This window comes from Scyliorhinus canicula, chromosome 7 (assembly GCF_902713615.1).
Source record: "Scyliorhinus canicula chromosome 7, sScyCan1.1, whole genome shotgun sequence".
NCBI classification, from domain to species: Eukaryota; Metazoa; Chordata; class Chondrichthyes; order Carcharhiniformes; family Scyliorhinidae; genus Scyliorhinus; species Scyliorhinus canicula.
Window position 1 is genome coordinate 115,394,689 of NC_052152.1, and position 22,096 is coordinate 115,416,784.

Here is a 22,096-nt window from a genome sequence, read left to right on the forward strand (position 1 = left end):
ACAGGGCAGCCGGTGTCGGGGCAGGATTCGTGCCTCCCACCAGGGATTCTCAGATGCGGCGGGGGGGGGGGGGGGGGGGGGTCGGATAATCCCGCAGAGAATATCCAATTCACCTAACAGCACGTCTTTCGGGACTTGTGGCAGGAAGCTGGAGCATCCAGAGGAAACCCACGCAGACACGGTGAGAACGTGCAGCCATCGCACAGACAGTGACCCAAGCGGGAATCGAACCTGGGACCCATGTTCTGTGAAGCAATGGTGCTAACCACTGTGATACCATAGTAAGCAGAAAATAAGCAGAGTATATAGAGTATATATAGAGTAAACAGAGCATATCAGAATAAACAGAGTATATACAGAGTAAATAAGTATACGCAGAGTAAAAAGAGTATACGCAGAGTAAACAGAGTGTATGCAGAGTAAGCAGAATATACGTGTGGTGAATATAACATGGTAAATTCACAATGTATATTTGTAAGCGCAGTAGCGTTACCCGGCCACTAGGGGGAGTAGCTCTGGGAATGCTCAGGAGCTTGTACAGGGCTTCACCCTTGGCACCGCCCACGACTCCTCCCCCTAGTGCTGCTGTATAAATACCCTTGTCCAGAGTCAGCCTGCAGTTCACAGAGAGTTCATCAACGGGTAACAGGCTGGCTCTGAAGTAAGTTGATTAAAGCCTAGATTCATATCGGAAACACGTGTCTGGTGAATTGATGGTCCCATCAATTTAATCAACTTAAGAACAGTAAAGATCGATCATGGAATCGACCCTCAAGCCTGGACCCCTGGAACTCGACCCGCAGGATGCAGAGGCAAAAGAAATCTTCTCCCACTGGATGCGGTGCTTTAAGGCCTACCTGGCAGAAGCGAGCACAGCCGAAACGACAGAGGAACAGAAGCTAAGTCTACTGCACGCGAGGGTGAGCCACAGAATCTCTACGCAACTAAACTCGGCCGGTTCATATACCGCAGCGCTAGCAGTTCTTGATAAGATATATGTAAGGCCTATTAACGAAGTTTCCGCACGCCATGTGTTCACGACCCGCCGCCAGCGGCCTACAGAATCACTCGCCGAGTTCTTAAGGGAACTCAATAATTTGTCAAATGACTGTAATTATCAAGAGGTTACCGCGGCTGAACACAGAGAACTTGCTGGTCTAATTATGTGCGCCAATGGCTGCTGGAAAAGGGGGCCCAAGACTTAGAAGCGACTGTGGAAGCTGCAACCACGATGGAGGTCTCCTTCCGCAGCCTTAACTCGTTCCCCGCGGACCCCACGACCCAATCATGGGCCCCCGACCAGCGACTCCCCCAGGCCTGTGCCATGCGGCCGCCCAGCCACTACGCTGCTCCAGCCAGCCACTATGCTGCTCCAGCCTGCCACTATGCTGCTCCAGCCTGCCATTTCTGCGGCCAGAACCAGCACCCGCAGCAGCACTGCCCGGCCCGCAACGCGACCTGCAGCAGCTGTGGGCGGAAAGGCCACTACGCCAGAGTGACTCTCTAAAAGGGCCCCAGCTTCCAACTCCCCAGCGGCACGAAGTAATCGCCCCCCACTCCCGCAGGCCCACGGGGCCCGAAACGCTGCGGCCGATGCCCCGACTCCGCCCCTTTCCGCCACATGTGATCCATGGGGGCCGCCATCTTGGAAAACCTCCACCACGCGGCCGGCCACGTGCGACTCATGGGGGCTACCATCTTGGACTCCATCTTCCTCGCCGCCCGCCACGTGCGATAAAGGCGCCCGACCGGCATCTCCATGCTCGGCCAACCCATCGGAAGAGTACGACTACGAACTCAGAGGGCAGTCATCACGGGGCCACCGCTGATCGAGCCGCCGACTACCCGCAACTCAGCGCAGTCACTCTGGACCAATCACGCCCGAAGCATCTGCGAAATTCGATGGCAGAGGTCCAAATCAACGGGTACAAAACGCCATGCCTCTTCGACTCCGGGAGCACTGAGAGCTTCATACATCCAGATCTGGTAAGACGCTGTTCGCTCCCCGTTTTCCCCGCGTGGCAAACTATCTCGCTCGCTTCAGGCTCCCATTCGGTCCAGATCCAGGGACGCACCACCGCGACACTCACAATCAGAGGCGCTAGCTACTCAAAATTCAAACTCTACGTTTTGCCCGAACTCTGCGCGCCACTATTATTAGAACTAGACTTCCAATGTAACCTTAAGAGCCTCACCCACAGCTTCGGCGGGCCCCTGCCCCCACTCACTATCTGTAGCCTAGCTACGCTGCGAATCCCCCCCCCCCCTCCTCTCTTCGCCAATCGCGGCAATTCTGGACAAGGTGAAAATAGATAAGTCCCCGGGGCCGGATGGGATTTATCCTAGGATTCTCTGGGAAGCCAGGGAAGAGATTGCTGAGCCTTTGGCTTTGATTTTTAGGTCATCATTGGCTACAGGAATAGTGCCAGAGGACTGGAGGATAGCAAATGTGGTCCCTTTGTTCAAGAAGGGGAGTAGAGATAACCCCGGTAACTATAGGCCGGTGAGCCTAACGTCTGTGGTGGGTAAGGTCTTGGAGAGGATTATAAAAGATACGATTTATAATCATCTAGATAGGAATAATATGATTAGGGATAGTCAGCATGGTTTTGTGAAGGGTAGGTCATGCCTCACAAACCTTATCGAGTTCTTTGAGAAGGTGACTGAACAGGTAGACGAGGGTAGAGCAGTTGATGTGGTGTATATGGATTTCAGTAAAGCGTTTGATAAGGTTCCCCACGGTCGGCTATTGCAGAAAATACGGAGGCTGGGGATTGAGGGTGATTTAGAGATGTGGATCAGAAATTGGCTAGTTGAAAGAAGACAGAGAGTGATAGTTGATGGGAAATGTTCAGAATGGAGTTCAGTTACGAGTGGCGTACCACAAGGATCTGTTCTGGGGCCGTTGCTGTTTGTCATTTTTATAAATGACCTAGAGGAGGGCGCAGAAGGATGGGTGAGTAAATTTGTAGACGACACTAAAGTCGGTGGAGTTGTAGACAGTGCGGAAGGATGTTGCAGGTTACAGAGGGACATAGATAAGCTGCAGAGCTGGGCTGAGAGGTGGCAAATGGAGTTTAATGTGGAGAAGTGTGAGGTGATTCACTTTGGAAAGAATAACAGGAATGCGGAATATTTGGCTAATGGTAAAATTCTTGGTAGTGTGGATGAGCAGAGGGATCTCGGTGTCCATGTACATAGATCCCTGAAAGTTGCCACCCAGGTTGATAGGGTTGTGAAGAAGGCCTATGGTGTGTTGGCCTTTATTGGTAGAGGGATTGAGTTCCGGAGCCATGAGGTCATGTTGCAGTTGTACAAAACTCTAGTACGGCCGCATTTGGAGTATTGCGTACAGTTCTGGTCGCCTCATTATAGGAAGGACGTGGAAGCTTTGGAACGGGTGCAGAGGAGATTTACCAGGATGTTGCCTGGTATGGAGGGAAAATCTTATGAGGAAAGGCTGATGGACTTGAGGTTGTTTTCGTTAGAGAGAAGAAGGTTAAGAGGTGACTTAATAGAGGCATACAAAATGATCAGAGGGTTAGATAGGGTGGACAGCGAGAGCCTTCTCCCGCGGATGGGGGTGGCTAGCACGAGGGGACATAGCCTTAAATTGAGGTGTAATAGATATAGGACAGAGGTCAGAGGTGGGTTTTTTACGCAAAGAGTGGTGAGGCCGTGGAATGCCCTACCTGCAACAGTAGTGAACTCGCCAACATTGAGGGCATTTAAAAGTTTATTGGATAAGCATATGGATGATAAGGGCATAGTGTAGGTTAGATGGCCTTTAGTTTTTTTTTTCCATGTCGGTGCAACATCGAGGGCCGAAGGGCCTGTACTGCGCTGTATCATTCTATGTTCTATGTTCTATGTTCACAAAGGACTGTAAACCCGTAGCCACTCGTAGCAGGCGGTACAGCCTGCAGGATAGGTTATTTATCAGAACAGAGGTCCGAAGGCTACTCAGTGAGGGGGTTATAGAGGCCAGCAAAAGTCCCTGGAGAGCTCAGGTGGTGGTCGTTAAGACCGGGGAGAAATTCCGCATGGTTGTCGACTATTGTCAGACCATAAATAGATTTACGCTCCTCGACGCGTATCCCCTCCCCAGGATTGCAGACATGGTAAGCCCAGCTCTTTTCCACGGTGGATCTGAAGTCTGCATACCACCAGCTCCCAATCCGCCCGGACGACCGCCACTACACGGCATTCGAGGCCGATGGCCGCTCTTCCATTTCCTCCGGGTCCCTTTCGGCGTCACTAATAGGGTCTCGGTGTTCCAACGAGCAATGGACCGAATGGTGGACCAGTACGGGCTGCGGGCCACGTTTCCGTACTTGGACAATGTCACCATCTGCGGCTATGACCAGCAGGACTACGTCGCCAACCTCCACCGTTTTCTCCAGACGGCACAGAAACTGCATCTCACTTATATCAAGGAGAAATGCGTTCTCCGCACAAACAGACTAGCCATCCTCGGCTATGTCGTGGAAAACGGAGTCCTGGGCCCAGACCCGGACCATAGAACTCCCCCTCCCCCATTGCCCCAAGGCCCTCAAACGGTGCTTGGGCTTCTTCTCCTACTACGCCCAGTGGGTCCCTCAATATGCGGACAAAGCCCGCCCACTCTTTAGGGCCACACAATTTCCCCTGTCAGCCGAGGCACTCCAGGCCTTCAACGGCATCAAGGAGGACATCGCCAAAGCGGTCATGCGGGCGGTGGATGAATCCACTCCATTCCAGGTTAAGAGCGACGCCTCAGAGGTAGCTCTAGCAGCCACACTAAATCAGGCAGAGAGACCAGTCGCATTTTTCTCCTGTACCCTCTCCGCTTCAGAACTCTGACACTCCTCAGTCGAGAAAGAAGCACAAGTCATTGTGGAGGCTATTCGTTACTGGAGGCACTACCTCGCAGGTAGGAGGTTCACCCTCATCACCGACCAAAGATCGGTTGCCTTTATGTTTGACAACACGCAAAGGGGAAAAATTAAAAACGACAAAATTCTGAGGTGGAGGATCGAACTCTCCACCTACAATTACGATATTAAGTATCGACCCGGGAAGCTCAACGAGCCTCCGGATGCCCTATCCCGCGGGACATGCGCCAGCGCGCAGATTAACCGATTTAAAGTCATCCACAATTACCTCTGCCACTGGGGGGTCACCCGGCTCGCCCACTACATCAGAGCCCGAAACCTGCCTTTCTCCAATGAGGAGGTAAAAGCGGTCACCAGGGACTGCCCGATCTGTGTGGAGTGCAAACTGCACTTCTATAGACCAGACAGAGCCCACCTGGTCAAGCCTTCTAGGCCCTTTGAACGCCTCGCGATTGATTTCAAAGGGCCACTGCCCTCAACTAACAAGAACGTTTACTTTCTAAACGTCGTAGATGAGTTCTCCCGTTTCCCATTTGCTATCCCGTGCTCCGACATGACCTCCCACACAGTCATTATGGCCCTGCATAGCATCTTCACCCTGTTTGGTTTCCCCAGCTACGTACACAGCGACCGGGGTTCGTCCTTCATGAGCGACGAGCTGCGTCGGTACCTGCTCGACAAGGGCATTGCCTTGAGCAGGACTACCAGCTATAAACCCAGGGGGAACGGGCAGGTGGAGGGAGAACGCGACGGTCTGGAAGACCGTCCTACCACCCTCCGGTCTAGAAAGCTCCACGTCTCCCAGTGGCAGGAAGTCCTCCCAGACGCGCTCCACGCTATTAGGTCCCTTTTGTGCACAGCGACCAATCTGACCCCTCACGAGAGGCTCTTCATTTTTTCCAGGGGCACTACCACGGGGGTCTCACTTCCGGCATGGCTGAGGACACCGGGCCCCGTAATTCTGAGGAAACACGTCAGGGCGCACAAAAGCGACCCCCTTGTTGAGGAGGTGCGCCTGCTCCACTCCAACCCCCAGTACACCTTTGTCGAGTTCCCTGACGGCCGCCAGGACACAGTATCCCTCCGGGATCTGGCACCCGCCAGATCCAGCGCCCCCTCGACCCCCACAGAAGGACCTCTCACCCTACACCCCATGCTGCCGCCCCCTCGTGCTCCCGAGCCCACGAGCTCGCCCCACCAGTTCCGCGCACCCGCGCCGGCCAGCCCCCAGCGCCCCCAGTCCCCAGTCGAACCAGGAGAGTATGAAGCTCGGATACAACCCTCCCTGGAGTCCGCCATAATACCCCAGCACACAACACCCATCCAGCCACCGCAAGAGGCTGCAACCCCGGTGCTCCGCAGATCACTGCGGACAGTTCGACCACCGGACAGACTGACTTTGTAGACCACCAACCCCGGCGGACTTGATTTTTTTGCAGGGGGTGAATGTGGTGAATATAACATGGTAAATTCACACGGTATATTTGTAAGCGCAGTAGCGTTACCCGACCACTAGGGGGAGTAGCTCTGGGAATGCTCAGGAGCTTGTACAGGGCTCCACCCTTGGCTCCGCCCACGACTTCTCCCCCTAGTGCTGCTGTATAAATACCCTTGTCCAGAGTCAGCCTGCAGTTCACAGAGAGTTCATCAACGGGCAACAGGCTGGCTCTGAAGTAAGTTGATTAAAACCTAGATTCATATCGGAAACACGTGTCTAGTGAATTGATGGTCCCATCAATATGCAAAGTAGAGTATACGCAGAGTAAGCAGAGTACATGCAGAGTAAAAAGAGTATGCAGAGAGTAAACCAAGTATATGCAGAGTAAGCAGAGAATAAGCAGAGTAAATGTAGAGTAAACAGAGCATACTCAGAGTAAACAAAGTATATACAGAATAAATGAGTATATGCAGAGTAAGCAGAGTGTATGCAGAGTATAAGTAGGGTAAGCAGAGTACATAGAGTATATTTAGAGTAGACAAAGCATACTCAGAGTAAATAGAGTATATACGGAGTAAATGAGTATACGTAGAGTAAACATAGTATTCACAGAGTAAGCCGAGTATGTGCTGAGTAAGCAGAGCTTCTGCAGAGTAAGCAGAGTATACATAAAGTATATGCAGAGAAAACAGAGTATATGCAGAATAAATGAGTGTATGCAGAGTAAACAGAGTGTACGCACAGCAAACAGAGTACATAGGAGTATATGCAGAGTAAACACAGAGTTAATAGAGAATGAGCAGATTAAGCAGAGTCCATGCAGAGTGAAAAGAGTATTCTGAGAGTAAACCAAGTATACTCAGAGTAAGCAGAAAAAAAAGCAGAGTAAACAGAATAGAGTATATACAGAGCAAACAGAGTATATGCAGAGTAAACAGGGTATACGCAAAGTAAGAGAGTCCATAGAGTATATGTAGAGTAAATAGAGCATACTCAGAGTAAACAGATTGTACACAGAGTATGCAGAGTAAGGAGGACTTTGTAGGATCGGCAGGTCTGGGTTGGCCGTTGTTATTTCCAGTGACTGGGTTGATGCTGGGTGGTCCGGCCAGTTTCAATACTTTTTTGTGTTTTTGTAGTGGTTCAATACAACCGAGTGGCTTGCTCGGCCATTTCAGAGGGGCATTCAAGAGTCAACCACATTGCTGTGGATCTGGAGTCACATGTAGGCCTGACCAGGTAAGGATGGCAGATTTCCTTCCCTAAAGGACATTAGTGAACCAGATGATTTTTATGACAATCGATGATGGTTTCATGGACATCATTAGACTTTTAATTCCAGATATTTTATTGAGTCTAAAAGTGCTGGGATTCAAACCGGGCCCCCAGATCATTATCCTGGGTCTCTGGATTACTGGGCCAGCGACAATGCCACTATGCCACCTCCTCCCCGAAACAGAGTATACGCAGAGGAAACAGAATGTATGCAGAGTAGGCAAAGGAAACAGAGTAATCAAAGTATACGCTGTGTAAACAGAGTAACCAGGACATACACAGAGCATGCGCATATATATTCAGAGTATATGTTGAATAAGCAGAGTATGTTTAGAGTATACACTGAGTAAATCATGTGTACATAGAATATATAGGATGCAACGTTCCAATTTGTTTTCTATGTCTTGTCTCTGAGGGGCACAGTGAAGTGTAGCGGGCCAGCTACCTTGCTGGTAGTTCTCGCCGTATTATTAAACACTGAGGAAAAAAGTGAAGATGCGAATCCCATGACATCATCCAGGTGGGGTGGGCTCTGAAAAGCAACCTGGGCCCATGAAAAATGAAGAAAACACATTCCCTCCGGAATCACCCCTCCCCATGGACAAGGGATCCCCCCCCACAGGGAACCAAACCCATGGACACGGAAACCCCCCCTGTCCTCAGTAAACCCCCACCCTGCTGATAACCCCCTTTGAAGGGATACCATCCTGAACCTCCCCAATTACATAGAATTACATAGAATTACATAGAATTTACAGTGCAGAAGGAGGCCATTCGGCCCATCGAGTCTGCACCGGCTCTTGGAAAGAGCATCCTACCCAAGGTCAACACCTCCACGCTATCCCCATAACCCAGTAACCCCACCCAACACTAAGGGCAATTTTGGACACTAAGGGCAATTTAGCATGGCCAATCCACCTAACCTGCACATCTTTGGACTGTGGGAGGAAACCAGAGTACCCGGAGGAAACCCACGCACACACTGGGAGGATGTGCAGACTCCGCACAGACAGTGACCCAAGCCGGAATCGAACCTGGGACCCTGGAGCTGTGAAGCGATTGTGCTATCCACAATGCTACCATGCTGCCAATGGAAGCCTCTACCCAACTGTGCCCTCTATCAGTGTCCAAGCACTACCCGGGCATGACCCTCTCCCCCTTAATAATAATCGTTTATTGTCACAAGTATGATGTTACTGGGAAAAGTCCACATTCTGGCGCCTGTTCGGGTAAGCCGGTACGGGAATTGAACCTGTGCTGCTAGCCTTGTTCTGCATTACAGCCCTTGGGACTGTATTCACCTGTGCACCGCCAGTGGGTTCTGTTTCCCATTTTTCCAAACCGATTACAAATCCTGCCAAAGTGACATTGCACCATCAAATATGGAATTCCCTATGTGGTGTAATGATACAGTGGGCAGGCTCGCTAAGTATATGTTAATGTGTTATAATGGGGTTTCTATCATTGCATAGCGTGAACCCTGTTGCATTACTGGTGGGGGAGGCGAGGACAATTAACTGGGCAAATCCCTCAATCATCTGCCCCCTCTGCCATTCCCACTCACCAAAACCGGGGGCAGAACCCCCCCCCCCACCCCCCCCCCAAACTTTAAAACGAATAGCAGAGCTCTTAAAAAATACAATAGAATATAAACAAAGCTCTGTATGAAACTTAAACAATTTGACTCGTTACAACAGTTGGAAAAATCAGTTTCCATTTAATCTGTTAATGTAATAAAAAGTAATGCCACATGATCAGAAAATATTTTTTTTAAATAGAGACGAACGGTTGCACAGTTCTTATATTCGTCAATATTATGATCCCAGTCCAGATCCCAACAGTGGCTAGGATACTGGACCAAAACCCCAATATTTTAGTTTATTTTTCAGACTGTGCGGAAAAAAATATTCACTCCAGGAGTGATTGCATGAAGAAATAGGGCTTTGGTATTTTTAAAATAAAAACTTTGTTATGATTACAATATTAAACTTTTAAACGTCACACTTAAAAAAGAACAACTTACAATTACCCCTTAACACTACTACTCAATTTCCCATTAAACAATTACAAACGACACATACAGTTAGGACATAGACATAGAACAGTACAGCACAGAACAGGCCCTTCAGCCCTCGATGTTGTGCCGAGCAATGATCACCCTTCTCAAACCCACGTATCCACCCTATACCCGTAACCCAACAACCCCCCCCCAACCTTACTTTTTTATTAGGACACTACGGGCAATTTAGCATGGCCAATCCACCTAACCCGCACATCTTTGGACTGTGGGAGGAAACCGGAGAACCCGGAGGAAACCCACGCACACACGGGGAGGACGTGCAGACTCCGCACAGACAGTGACCCAGCCGGGAACCGAACCTGGGACCCTGGAGCTGTGAAGCATTTATGCTAACCACCATGCTACCGTGCTGCCCCACGGTTCTCAATCCAGTCGGAAATCAGCAGGGCATATAGTAATACTTGCTTTATAGAACAGATTCTGGCTTTTGTTAGAACCTCTTCGGACTCTGGATGAATATCTTCAATTACTTTTAAAATGTTATTGTTCTTTTTCCCCCTTATCCTGCTGGGAAAGAAAACTGCCTTCACCTGTGGTCTACCAAACCCAAGAGCTGTCATATCAGACTTCAATTCCAAAAGCCTTTTCTCCAAAACCCTGGCTCTCTCCACAGCTTCTCAAAATGTCTCTCTTCATTCCTTGGTTCCACCCAGCAATTACCTAATTTCCCCAAGCTAACAACAACAAATCCTCTCTGCAGGATGCAAAGCATTTTCACTCCCCAGGCAAACCACTAGGCATTAGCCCAGATTGAAAAACGCATTCCTTGGTTAATGTCTCATGCTGGCGGCTAACACTGCTCAGACTCTGTAGATCAGAATTCTTTTTCAAAAAACATGACGATTGCAAATCAAACACATTCTAAGACCAGGATTTTAACCCCTAAATAACCCAATATATTTATATATCACCAGGATGCTGCCTGGAATGGAGCATTTTAGCTATGAAGAGAGGCTGGATTAGCTTGGGTTGTTTTCTTTGGAGCAGAGGAGGTTGAGAGGGGACCAGATAGAGGGGCATGGGAAGGCTGGATAGAAAGCAACTGTTCTCCTGAGTTGAAGGGTCAATAATCATAGACTCTCTACAGGAGAAGACCATTTGGCCTATCGAGTCTGCACTGACCCTCCAAAAGAGCACCCTATCTAGATCCACTCCACACACACACACACACACACACACAACTGTATTCCCCGTAACCTAACCCGCACATCCTTGGGCACTAAGGGCCAATCCACCTAACCTGCACATCTTTGGACTGTGGGAAGAAATCAGAGCACCTGGAGGAAACCTACACCGACACTGGTAGAACATGCAAACTCCACACAATCATCCAAGACCGGAATTGAAACCGAATCCCTGGGACTGTGCCACCATGCCGCCCACAATAACAATTATTTTAAGGTGAAAGGCAGGAGGTATATAGGGTAATTGAGGAAAATATTTTCACCCAGAGGGTGCACTACCTGGATGAGCATGTGACCCATTGCCTTGAATGATATGAATTTCAAGTGCTGGGAAGTGGGATTAGTGTGGGTTTTTTCCTCGGAGTAGGCTTGATTGGCCAAAAGGCCTTTATTGTACTATATGATTATATGATCTATTTTATCTCGAGAAATTTCTTTTGAAATCTCACGAGTACAGGGAGTGGGTGAACTGGATCAAATTGATGCATTTGAGGGCAGGCTTCATAACACCTTGTATTTATATAGCGCCTTTCATCACCACCAGTCGTCTCAAAACATTTGAGTATCAATGAAATACTTTGATCGTGAGGTCCTGTTGTAATGTAGGAAATGTAGCAGCTAATGTGCCGACAACAAGCTCCTACAAACAGTAATGTGATAATGTTGGCTGAGGGGTAACTATTGGCCTGAAATCAGGGATTACCCCCCTGCACTTCTTCGCAATTGCACCTTGAGTTCTTTGACACCCAGCTGAAAGGGCAGATGGGGTCTCATTTTAACATTTCACCCAAACACCCGCGCCTCTGACATTGGAGTGTTCCCTCGGAACTGAGCATCAGCCTCGACCTTTGTGAAGTGGGAGTGGGATTTGGACGCAGGGCATTCTGACTCAGAGCTGAGTGTTGCTGCTCAACTGAGTCACAGCTGAACACACAAGAATTAAAGGGAATAAAATTAGTTGATCAGACAGTATACAATCTTCAGGAGTCCCGAGAAGATGATATAAATGAAGCTTTATTTGCAAAGCAAAAGTAAAGGACGCATGCATACAGCATATGGGTCCCAGCCCAGACTACCAATCATGCCAGTCCCAATCTGGGCTGGCTTTTTGGCATTAGCTTCACGGTCCCGGCTGCTAGGCCTCTGCCCCTCAGCAGAGGAACTCATATTCCCCGAGCCACTCGGTGCGATCAATTGGGTCATCCCCATGGGTGTCGTGTGGGTTATTACAGACACGATGGGAGGCAAGGAGAGTGGGCAGAGGCCTTGTGGACAATAATCACCAGTATAGGACAGCTGGGCCTAATGGTCTATTTGATGTGATATCTAAACATCTAGAAGGACAAAAGAGGTTTGACCAGTACTCTTATTTCCCTGTTTTACTGTATTTTTCTCCGAAACAGAACTATTTAAAGTACATTGAAGCTTGTGACCTGCTGTGGCGTTTTCTTTAAATTTGATGATTTTTTTTGATTGTATATCAACATTTACACTGCTGGCTATAGATTGCAATTGTCAGTGTGCTGTCCTACATCCTCTTCCCCATCACCACCAGGGTAGTGGGAGATTGTGTGCCAGTATATGCTGACTGTGGTAATATGCATCACTGTAGATACACAAGGGGTTAATGTAAGTATACGTAGACTAACTAGACACTAGAGGGAGCACCAGAGACATGACACACAGACACTCAACCAATAGGTCAGTTAGATAGGACACGACCCATGAGCATTCACGATACGCACAGAGGTGACACTACCACAGGGGGGCATGACACCAACCCATATATAAAGGACACAGCACACATGGGGCGCAATTCTCCCAAAAGGAGACAAAGTGCCGATGCCAGAGTGAAAACTGGAGTGTTTCACTCTGGCATCGGAGGCCGCTCCTTGCCCCCTATTCTCCCACCCCCAGGGGGCTAGGGGCGGCGGCGCATCAATTTTGCGCGCTGGGCCTTGGCGCCTGCATCAAAGCGGCGCCACCTGAATGACGCGGCCGGCGGTGCCTAAATGATGTCACCCTCGCACGAGCAGGTTGGCCGGCGCCAACCCGTGCATGCGCGGTTGCCATCCTCCTCACGGGCGCTCCGCAAGAATGGAAGATTGATTTTGCTGGGCAGCAGAGGGAAAAGAGTGCGTCTTTCAGAGACGCCAGCCTGCCGATCGGTGGGCACCGATCGTGGGCCTGACCCCTCCTGAGCACCCCCCTGGTGCTTGATCCTCCCTCCCCCTCCCCCCACAGGCCCCACATGCAGTGTTCGCGCGCTGTTCACGCCGGCAACAACCAGGTGTGGTTGGCGCTGGCGTGAACCGGTCGGATTGGGCAGGCCGCTCGGCCCGTCCGGGCCGGAGAATCGGCGCTCGACCGTTAGAAACGGCGAGCGGCGATTCTCCGAGCGGCCTGTCGTAAAACACAACACGCCGTTTTGGGGGGGTTGGGAGAATCGCGCGCGGGCGCCAGGGCGGTGTGGCGTGAATCACCTGGCACTCCCGCGATTCTCCCACCTGGCGTGGGGGTCGGAGAATCGCGCCCATGATCTTCCTCTTTCCAGTGGAGACACTTAGTGAGTACAGACACAGGGCTTGATTCAACATCACACCCAGCACGTGGATTGTAGCAGACTGGTTCGTTAGTCTGAGTAGCTATAGAAGGATTAACAGTAGTGGTGAATCCGAGTAGGAAAATTGTAAATAGTTTAATAAATGTGTTGAAGTTATCTCCACGTCTGAACCTTCCTTTGTCAGAGTGAACATCAATGAAGCAGCTTATGCTACGCCAAGAGCATAACAAGACACTGACAGGAATCAATATTGATAGGGTCCTTACCAACATTCCCCCCCACCCCCACCCATGCCCACCCTGCACCCACTTCCTCCTCAAAATAAGTGTTATACCTTGCTGCAAATATCTGTAAAGAACTAGGAACTAATTGTCTGTGTGTTTTGGGGGGCCATATTTCATGGCTGCACTGGAGACTGATGTGATTTGGAATAGAAAATGTTCTTTTTTACAAGGTGGCATGAAAGGTTAAAGCTAAAGAGCTGTCATCTTTCTGAGCTTAAAGTGTGATTATTACCAGCATCAGGGTTCAAAGAGGCAAAGGAACACAGAGCAATATGTATACTCCCAGTGGCAGGGATTGCAGGCTCTGTAGACACTGTAGGCAGGGGCTCTGCTGGGAACAGGAGTTATTGAGTATGCTGTATGGGGGCCATTATACAGGTGGTTAGAGCTAGAAGCAGCGGAGAGGCATTATCTAATGCATTATTAGATAGAAATGGTTCTCAGCCTTCATTATTTGGATTTATTTCTCACACATTTCTGTGAGTGTTTTTGGCCTCTTCCATGCAGAAATACGTTGTGTTGATCTATAATGAAGTCAGGAAGCGCAAGTAACTCTGCATTCATGTTGTGGCCCTGTTTAAATTCCTAACACGTCTGAAGGTGCTGGTTTTCTAGCCTGACATGTGCAACGTCCACCTCTAATTCAGACTTGGCACCATCTGAACTGTCTGGCAGCTAACACAATATCATTGGACCATGGAAGAGGCCATTTAGCCCCTCAAGCCTGCTCTACCATTCATTGAGATCATGTCTAATCTGTGATCTAATTAGTTGATTCGAACACTACCGGCCATTGGGATTCTCTGATCCCACCGGCAGCATTCCCCCACCCGTGGGTTTCCCGACGGAGTGGGGAGGCTTCAATGGGAAATCCCATTAACAAGCAGCGGGAAGAGAGAATCCCTCTGCCATCGAATGACGCTGCTGAGAAACACATGGCTAGGGGATCGGAGAATCCAGCCCTATGCTTTATTTTATAGTGAAGCGTGAAGTAGTCCATTTTGGCAGGAAGAATGAGGAGAGGCAATATAAACAAAATGGTGTCATTTTAAAGGTTGCGCGGAACAGGGTGATGGGAGAGTGCATGTGCACACTTCTTTGAAAGTAACAGAATGAGTTGATAAGGTTGTCAAAAAAGCATGAGAGATCCTTGGATTTATAAAGAGGTTACAGAGTACAAAGCAGATTATGCTAAACTTTAATCAATCACTGGTTCGATGTCAGCTGGAGTAGTGTGTCTAGTTCTGGGTACCACACTTCGGAAAGGATGTCAAGCTCTGTGAGGGAATACGGGGGGAGGTTTTCAAGGATAGAATCAGGAATTAAAGTTAGGGTTATGTGGATAGATTAGAGACGGTGGGATTAGCACAGGTGAGTTGATGGGGCGTCAGTATGGACACCTATTTGTGGCAATCACCGGTTTGCAGTGGGGAGGCTGGATGGGGGGTTTCGGATGTGGCAACGTGCGGGATCGAGTGGTTCGGGCACCTGCTTTCCGTGCTTGGAGGAATCGGAGAAAAATTTGTGCTGCCCAGTAGGAATTTACTCCTCTAACCGCAGGTGAGGAACTTTGCACGGAGGCCGGTTTCGGCCTTTCCGCACCTACTGGCCCAGGGGATATAGGCAAGATAATGTTGAAAACGGGAGTGGGAGAGGGGAAGGTCTCAGAAATTTACAAAGAGCTCATGGAATGGGAGGGAACCCCGATAGGGGAGGTAAAGCGAAAATGGGAGGAAGAGTTGGGCAAGGAATTAGAGGCGGGATTGTGGGAGGATGCCTTGAGTAGGGTTAACGGGTCCTCATCGTGTGCCAGCTCAGCTTGATACAATTCAAGGTGGCCCAAAGGGCACATATGACTGTGGCCCATATGAGCAGGTTCCTTGTAGGGGTCGAGGATAGGTGTGTGGGAGGGCCCGCGAATCATGTCCACATTTTCTGGACAAGTCCGATGCTTGGGGGATTGTGGCAAGGATTTTCTGATGTCATGTCCACGGTATTGACTGTATGGGTGGTTCCGAGTCCAGGGGTGGTGGTTTTTGGTGTGTCGGAAGATCCAGGAGTCCATGGGGGCAAGAGAGGTTGATGTTTTGGCCTTTGCCTCCTGGTAGCCCGGAGACAGATCTTACTGGCCTAGAGGGACTTGGAACCCCCGAAATCGGGGGTATGGGTCAGTGACTGGCCCAATTTCTCAGGCTTGGGAAGATCAGGTTCGTCCTGAGAGGATAGATGCTAGAGTTTGCCCGGAGGTGGCAGCCGTTTATCAACATCTTTGGGGTAAATTAAGCTGTCAGCAGATACAAATGGTGTGTGTGTGTTGGGGGGGGGGGGGTGTTAAGGCAGGAAATAGTTAGTGGGAGATTGTACTCTGAACAGCAGAAAGGTTTAAGTGAAGATTTAATTAAAGCATTTCAAATCATGGAGGGTTTTGATACAGGAAATAAGGAGAAACAGTTTCCACTGGCATTGAGGTAGATAACCAGAGGACACAGATTTACGACAATGGACAAAAGACCAAACTGGGGAGATGAGAAGAGTTGCGTTTGTGCGGTGAGTTCCGTCTCGATACTGCACTGTCTGAAAGGGTAGCAGAAGCATATTCAATAATAACTCTCCAAATGTTTGCAGAGTCAAGGAGATAAAGCAGGAGAGTGGGACTGCTCTGTCAAACAGTCAGCAAAGATGTGATGGTTCTCTTCTAGAATTCCAAAGGCACTCAATGAGTGTGGGAATGAAGGTAATGCTTTAATGATTGGTTAGTCTAAGTTTCTGTTTAGGCAAAAGCCATCTTCATGGTGACTTTGTATTACAAGAAACTAACCAAGAATAGACTGCCTGAAGAGAGGGAAGAATGGGAAATTGGAAACTATCTTGCTCCAATGTACATACATGATAACATAAGAGTGTAAGAAATGGGAGCAAGAGTAGACCGCAAGGCCTATTGAGACTGCTCCATTATTCAATATGATCATGGCTGACCTCGGACTTCAACTCCATTTTCCCGCTCTCTCCCCATGCCCCTTAATTCCCCAAGAGACAACAGAATTATCTCTATCCCAGCCTGAAACATGTTCAACTATGGAGCATCCACAACCCTCTGGGGTTGGGAATCCCAAAGACTGCAGGGTGGTTCGCGATGCTGCCTCACAGAGCTAGGCACCTGGGTTCAGTACCAACTTGGGTGATAGTCTGGAGTTTGCACGTTCTCGCCGTGTCTGTGTGGGCTTCCTCCGATATTTAAATTATGTTTTTTAATAATCTTTATTGTCAGATGGAGGCTTACATTAACACTGCAATGAAGTTACTGTGAAAAGCCCCTAGTCACCATATTCCGGCGCCTGTTCAGGTACATGGAGAGAGAATTCAGAATGTCCAAATTACCTAACAGCACGTCTTTTGGGGCTTGTGGGAGAAAACCGGTGTACCGGGAGGAAACCCACGCAGACACGGGGAGAACGTGCAGACTCTGCACAGACAGTGACCCAAGCCGGGAATCGAACCCGAGACCCTGGTGCTGTGAAGAAACAATGCTAACCACAGTGCTACCATTTCCTCCCATAGTTCAAAGAGGTGCAGGTTAGGTGGATTGGCCATGCTAAATTTGTCCCTTAGTGCCCAAAGATATGCAGGTTAGGTGGGGTTACGGGGATAGGGCAGGAGAATGGCCGAGGTAGTGTGTTCATTCGGAGGGTCGGTGCGGACCCTATGGGCCGAATGGCCTCTTTCTGCATTGGAGGGATTCTATGGTTCTACTCTATGGTTTTATGAAGGAAGCTCTCCTCATTTCTATCTTAAATGATCAGCCTCTTATCCTGTGACCCCCCCTTCCTCTGTGCTTGTTAATCACAAGAGTCAGATCGGTTTAATTCAGTTCAAAAATGTACCTTGCTTCCCAGGGCTTCTCCTGAGATAACAGCCACAGTTACCCCATCCGTGCTGGGTTTGGGAATGGTTTTACTCTGCAGTTCCTGGTACCGAGGCGCCACCATTTTATTCAAACTTTTCAAATTGACCCAAAGCTGGAGTCCATGTCCAGGTTCATCAGATGATGGCATCTCACAGTGGACTATACCTCGACCAGCGGTCATCCACTGTCAAACAATCAAGAATGAATTGTACAAAATTACCCAATGATGTCTTTCTGTTCACTCTTCAACAGCTATCACAATACTGCAAAGTGACTAATTCCAAAGATTTGTCATTGGCAGGTTTATCTCTGATGTAGTCTTTTTTTACTAATTATCCTTGGCTGACTGTCATTCCTGTCAAATATCTGTGGAAAGAACAAAGTAACAAAGCAAACAGAGGCAGGAGCATCATAAGGAGGCGGGATATGCGATTATACTTTTTAACTATAAATCATTCTGCCACATGCTGCTCCAGTCCAACAGTGCTGCCTCATTGAAATTACCCAGTTATTATTTTGACATTTCTGGTGGAATTCAGTTTAAATCATAGACAGTTTCATTTTTCTCTAGTTGGATTCTGTATAATCATTGTTTTTTCATTTTACGGAAGAATCACTGAATAGTTAGTGACAGCACAGAAGGAGGCCATTCAGCCCATCGTGTCTCTCCCAATGGGCAGCTTTGCCGTGCCCCCATCCTCGCCCCGTAACTCTGCACTTTCTTCCTTTCCCAATAACAGTCTAATTCCCTTTTGAAAGCCTCAATTGAGCCTCCACCACATGCTCAGGAAGACCTCGAACACTTGCTGTGTGGATAGGTTTTTTCCTGCGTTTGTTTCTCCGTCTTCACTCGGTCCAGATACCTCAGGATTTTGAACACCTCCATCAGACCTCGTCTCAACCTCCTTTCCTCGAAGGAAAACAAGTCCCAGCCTCTCCAATTCATCTTCACAAAGTGAAGTTCTTCATCCTGTCACTGGTCTCATTAATCTTTTCCGCACTCTCTCCTATGCCTTTAATTCCTTCCTAGAGTGTGGCTGCCAGAACTGGATGCAACACTCCAGCTGAGGCCTAACTAGTGTTTTATACCCGTTCAACATAACCTCCTTGCCCTTGTATTCCATGCCCCCAGCCCAGCATATCACATCCTTCATTAACCCACTCTGTCAACCTGCTCTGCCACCTTCAATGAGTTATGCACATTTACACACCCAGGTTCCTTTGCTCCTGAACCCCCTTTAGAATTGTACCCTATATTTCATTTTGGCTGGAATTCTCCGGTCACTCATTGGCAGCGAGATTCCCTGGTCTCGATGGCTGTGCACCCCCACCCCTGGGTTCCCCAATGGCATGGGGTAACTTCAATGGGAAATCCCATTGACAGCGGCAGGAGCAGAGAATCCTGCACCCAGTGAACAGTGTGCCAAATAGTCCATTCTCGCTAGCAGTAACGTGGCAGTCTGGCAATGGAGAATCCTGGACAACATATCTCCATGTTCTTCCTACTAATATAAATCACTTCACATTTTTCTGCATTGAAGTTCATCTGACAAATGGTCGCCCATTCCACCAGTATGTTCTTTTAACATTATTCTTAAAGTTCACAATTCTTCCAAGTTTCATATCATCTGCAAATTTTGAATGTGAGCTGTCTGCATCAAGTTCTAAACCATTAATATATATCAGGAAAAGCAAGAGTCCCAACACTGATCCTGGGGAACTCCACTACAAACCTTAATAGAAATAATAATAATCTTTATTGTCACAAGTAGGCTTACATTAACACTGCAGTGAAGTTACTGTGAAAAGCCCCTAATTGCCACATTCTGGCAATTCTTCGGGTACACCGAGGGAGAATTCAGAATGTTCAAATGACCTAATAGCACGTCTTTCAGGACTCGCGGGAGGAAACTGGAGCACCCGGAGGAAAGCCACACAGACACGGGGAGAACGTGCAGACTCAGCACAGCCAGTGACCCAAGTCAGGAATTGAACCTAGGGGCAGCACGGTGGCTCAGTGGGTTAGCCCTGTAGCCTCACGGCGCTGAGGTCCCAGGTTCAATCCCGGCTCTGGGTCACTGTCCGTGTGGAGTTTGCACATTCTCCCCGTGTTTGCGTGGGTTTCGCCCCCACAACCCAAAGATGTGTAGGCTAGGTGGATTGGCCACACTAAATTGCCCCTTAATTGGAAAAAATGAATTGGGTACTCTAAATTTATAAAAAAAAAGGAATTGAACCTAGGACCCTGGCGCTGTGAAGCCATAGTGCTAGCCACTATGCTACTGTGCTGCCCACTCCTTCCTCCAGTCTGAAAGACATCCATTAACCACTACTCTAACTTTATATTATTATGACATCCTGGCCTGGTGCCCGGTCAATTCCAGTCCCACAGGTCCTGGAGTCCCAAAACAAGTGAATTAGTCAATAATTTGTGTAAGTTTCTGAGATCTTTGATCCTTGACTGCTCCAATGACTTACAGTCACCATATTTGTAAAGAAAACAAAATAACTTTATTTATAACAAGAGAGATAAGGCATGCAATAATTATAATAGAATAATGGTCAACTAATCTGCTACTCCCCCCATTTTGCCAAACACACACAAGGCAGACACATACAAAGGGATAAAATGACAGGGATTAAAATGGAAGAAAGAAACTTGTGTCATGTTTGCTGATATTGAAATCATTGTAGCTGGCTATCGTCTCAGGACACGGAGTGTTGAGACCACAAGTTGAATTGCTAATGAGGTTCTTCTGGCAGGAACATTCAGGCAGGACTCTCAGGCTGGGGGATCCCCTCTGGGGAATCACATTCGCTTGTATTAACCTGAACCTTCACTTGGAAGATCCACCTCAGGTCTGTTTAATTCTAATTTGCTTCCACGTCCACCAAATTAACTATCAACATCATCGAGATAAGATTAGAGTTCTCCACATGAGAGTTTAAAAAGGATTTTCAAACAACCCACCCTGCCTGCAGCTGGACTGGATTTCTCTGAAGGTTTAACTGGCTGTGCAGAGAGAAAGTTTTTTTCTTCAGGTACATAGAGAGAGATCATCAGTTAAGAGAGGGATCAAAGCTGTAGCCCTCTGGCTTCTTGAACAAAATGAAACTGCTCCTCAGAATGAGATCTGCCTGCCTTTTCAGAACATTCTGTAATGGACAGCACCAATCAGCATCGAGTGTTAGTTAAGACTCGGAAATTTAAAACAGTTTATTGCTTGCGAGCCAAGTCCATCAAGATGAGTCATCACTGATGTCAGCACAACAATGCAGCATGTCGGGGAATTTATTTTTTTAAATTAAAGGTGAAGTCCAACTTAAAGGTGCAGGCCCTATTAATTGTCCAGGTGCAAAATTCATAAAAGCCAGAATAACAGAAAATGTAGTGAATACACAGGGAAAGCAAGATTTAAACAGGAAAATCCTCACAATGTAGCAATTCTCTGGTCTCATTGCGCTCTCGCTCTGGGGCAGGAGGGCCCCATCTCACTTGTCGGTGGCACATGCACAGCTGTGCTGCCCTATCCCATGTGCTGGCTGCATGACGTGACATCATCAGAGGGATGGAACTCCAGGGAGCTGGTGGCCACCGCCGCCACTCCATGGGACGGGTCCAGGTTGGCACCCAACGCCCCCTTTTCCTGTTTGGTGCCCATATGACCCTGGAGTTCACCTAGGGACAGAGGGGCAGGTGGTTTGAACCCCAGTTGCCCCTATATTGTCTGGCTCTGCCAGCCCTGGTGGTTCCCCATGGTCCGTAGTATCTTGCTGACGCCCTTGGCGATGCTCCTCAGTGACTGGAACACATCACCCAGTGTCAGGGACATATCCCCCAGCGCCTCAGCCATGCCCACCTGTGACTGGGACATGTCCTGTGGAACCTCCTCAAGGTCAGCCTGGTACTGCCCAGTGAGGCAGATATTCTGTCGTGACCCTCAGCCATGGCCATCACCGACTGCGCAATGTCTTGGACACCTTCATCAATCGTGCTGACATTGTGCATCAGGCTCTCCACTGAAGTCGCCACCCTAGCAGTGTTGGCCTTGGTGCCACGCATTGCCGGTGACATTTCCAGCACCCGCAGCCTCTGGGACTCCTCCATTGACCATATGTCCATTCTCCAGCAGGTTCTCCAACCGATGGCTGGAGCAGCCATGGATCTGCTGGAGTGATGCTGACATCTCCCTCAGGCCGCACTTTAATGTCTCCATCATCTCCGGGATGACGTCTTCCACAGGTTCAGCATCTGGCTAGGATCCAGCTAGATCTTGGGATCCAGCAGACCTCTGACTGCTACCTCGCCTGGGAGTTCCTGCCTCCATCTGATGTGCATCATCAGCTGTGTAGTGCTGACCAGATTGTTCCCCGGAAGCCTGACCATTAACATTTCCCATCGAGATGTGTGTATCTGCGCTGGTGGATGGTGGAGATGACAGCGGTAATGCAACTATTATGGTGACATCCTCGGGAGTTCTCCGAGGTAGTCTC

General features: G+C 48.8%; 2 protein-coding genes across 12 annotated transcripts in view; one reads left to right on the forward strand and one right to left on the reverse strand.

Annotated features, from left to right (window-relative positions):
• pir (pirin) overlaps nucleotides 1-22,096 on the reverse strand; it is a 130,849-nt gene that overhangs the window by 73,926 nt on the left and 34,827 nt on the right. For 9 of the 11 annotated variants that reach the window (XM_038802730.1, XM_038802732.1, XM_038802729.1 and 6 more), the window contains one exon: nucleotides 17,580-17,786. The exons of the other annotated variants lie outside the window; for them this stretch is intronic. In XM_038802730.1, the coding sequence (XP_038658658.1) occupies nucleotides 17,580-17,786 (207 nt within the window). The remainder of the gene's footprint in view (nucleotides 1-17,579; nucleotides 17,787-22,096) is intronic. 11 annotated transcript variants of the gene reach the window in all.
• Nucleotides 1-22,096, forward strand: part of LOC119969293 — a 156,901-nt gene that overhangs the window by 9,953 nt on the left and 124,852 nt on the right. The gene's annotated exons all lie outside the window — the stretch shown is intronic.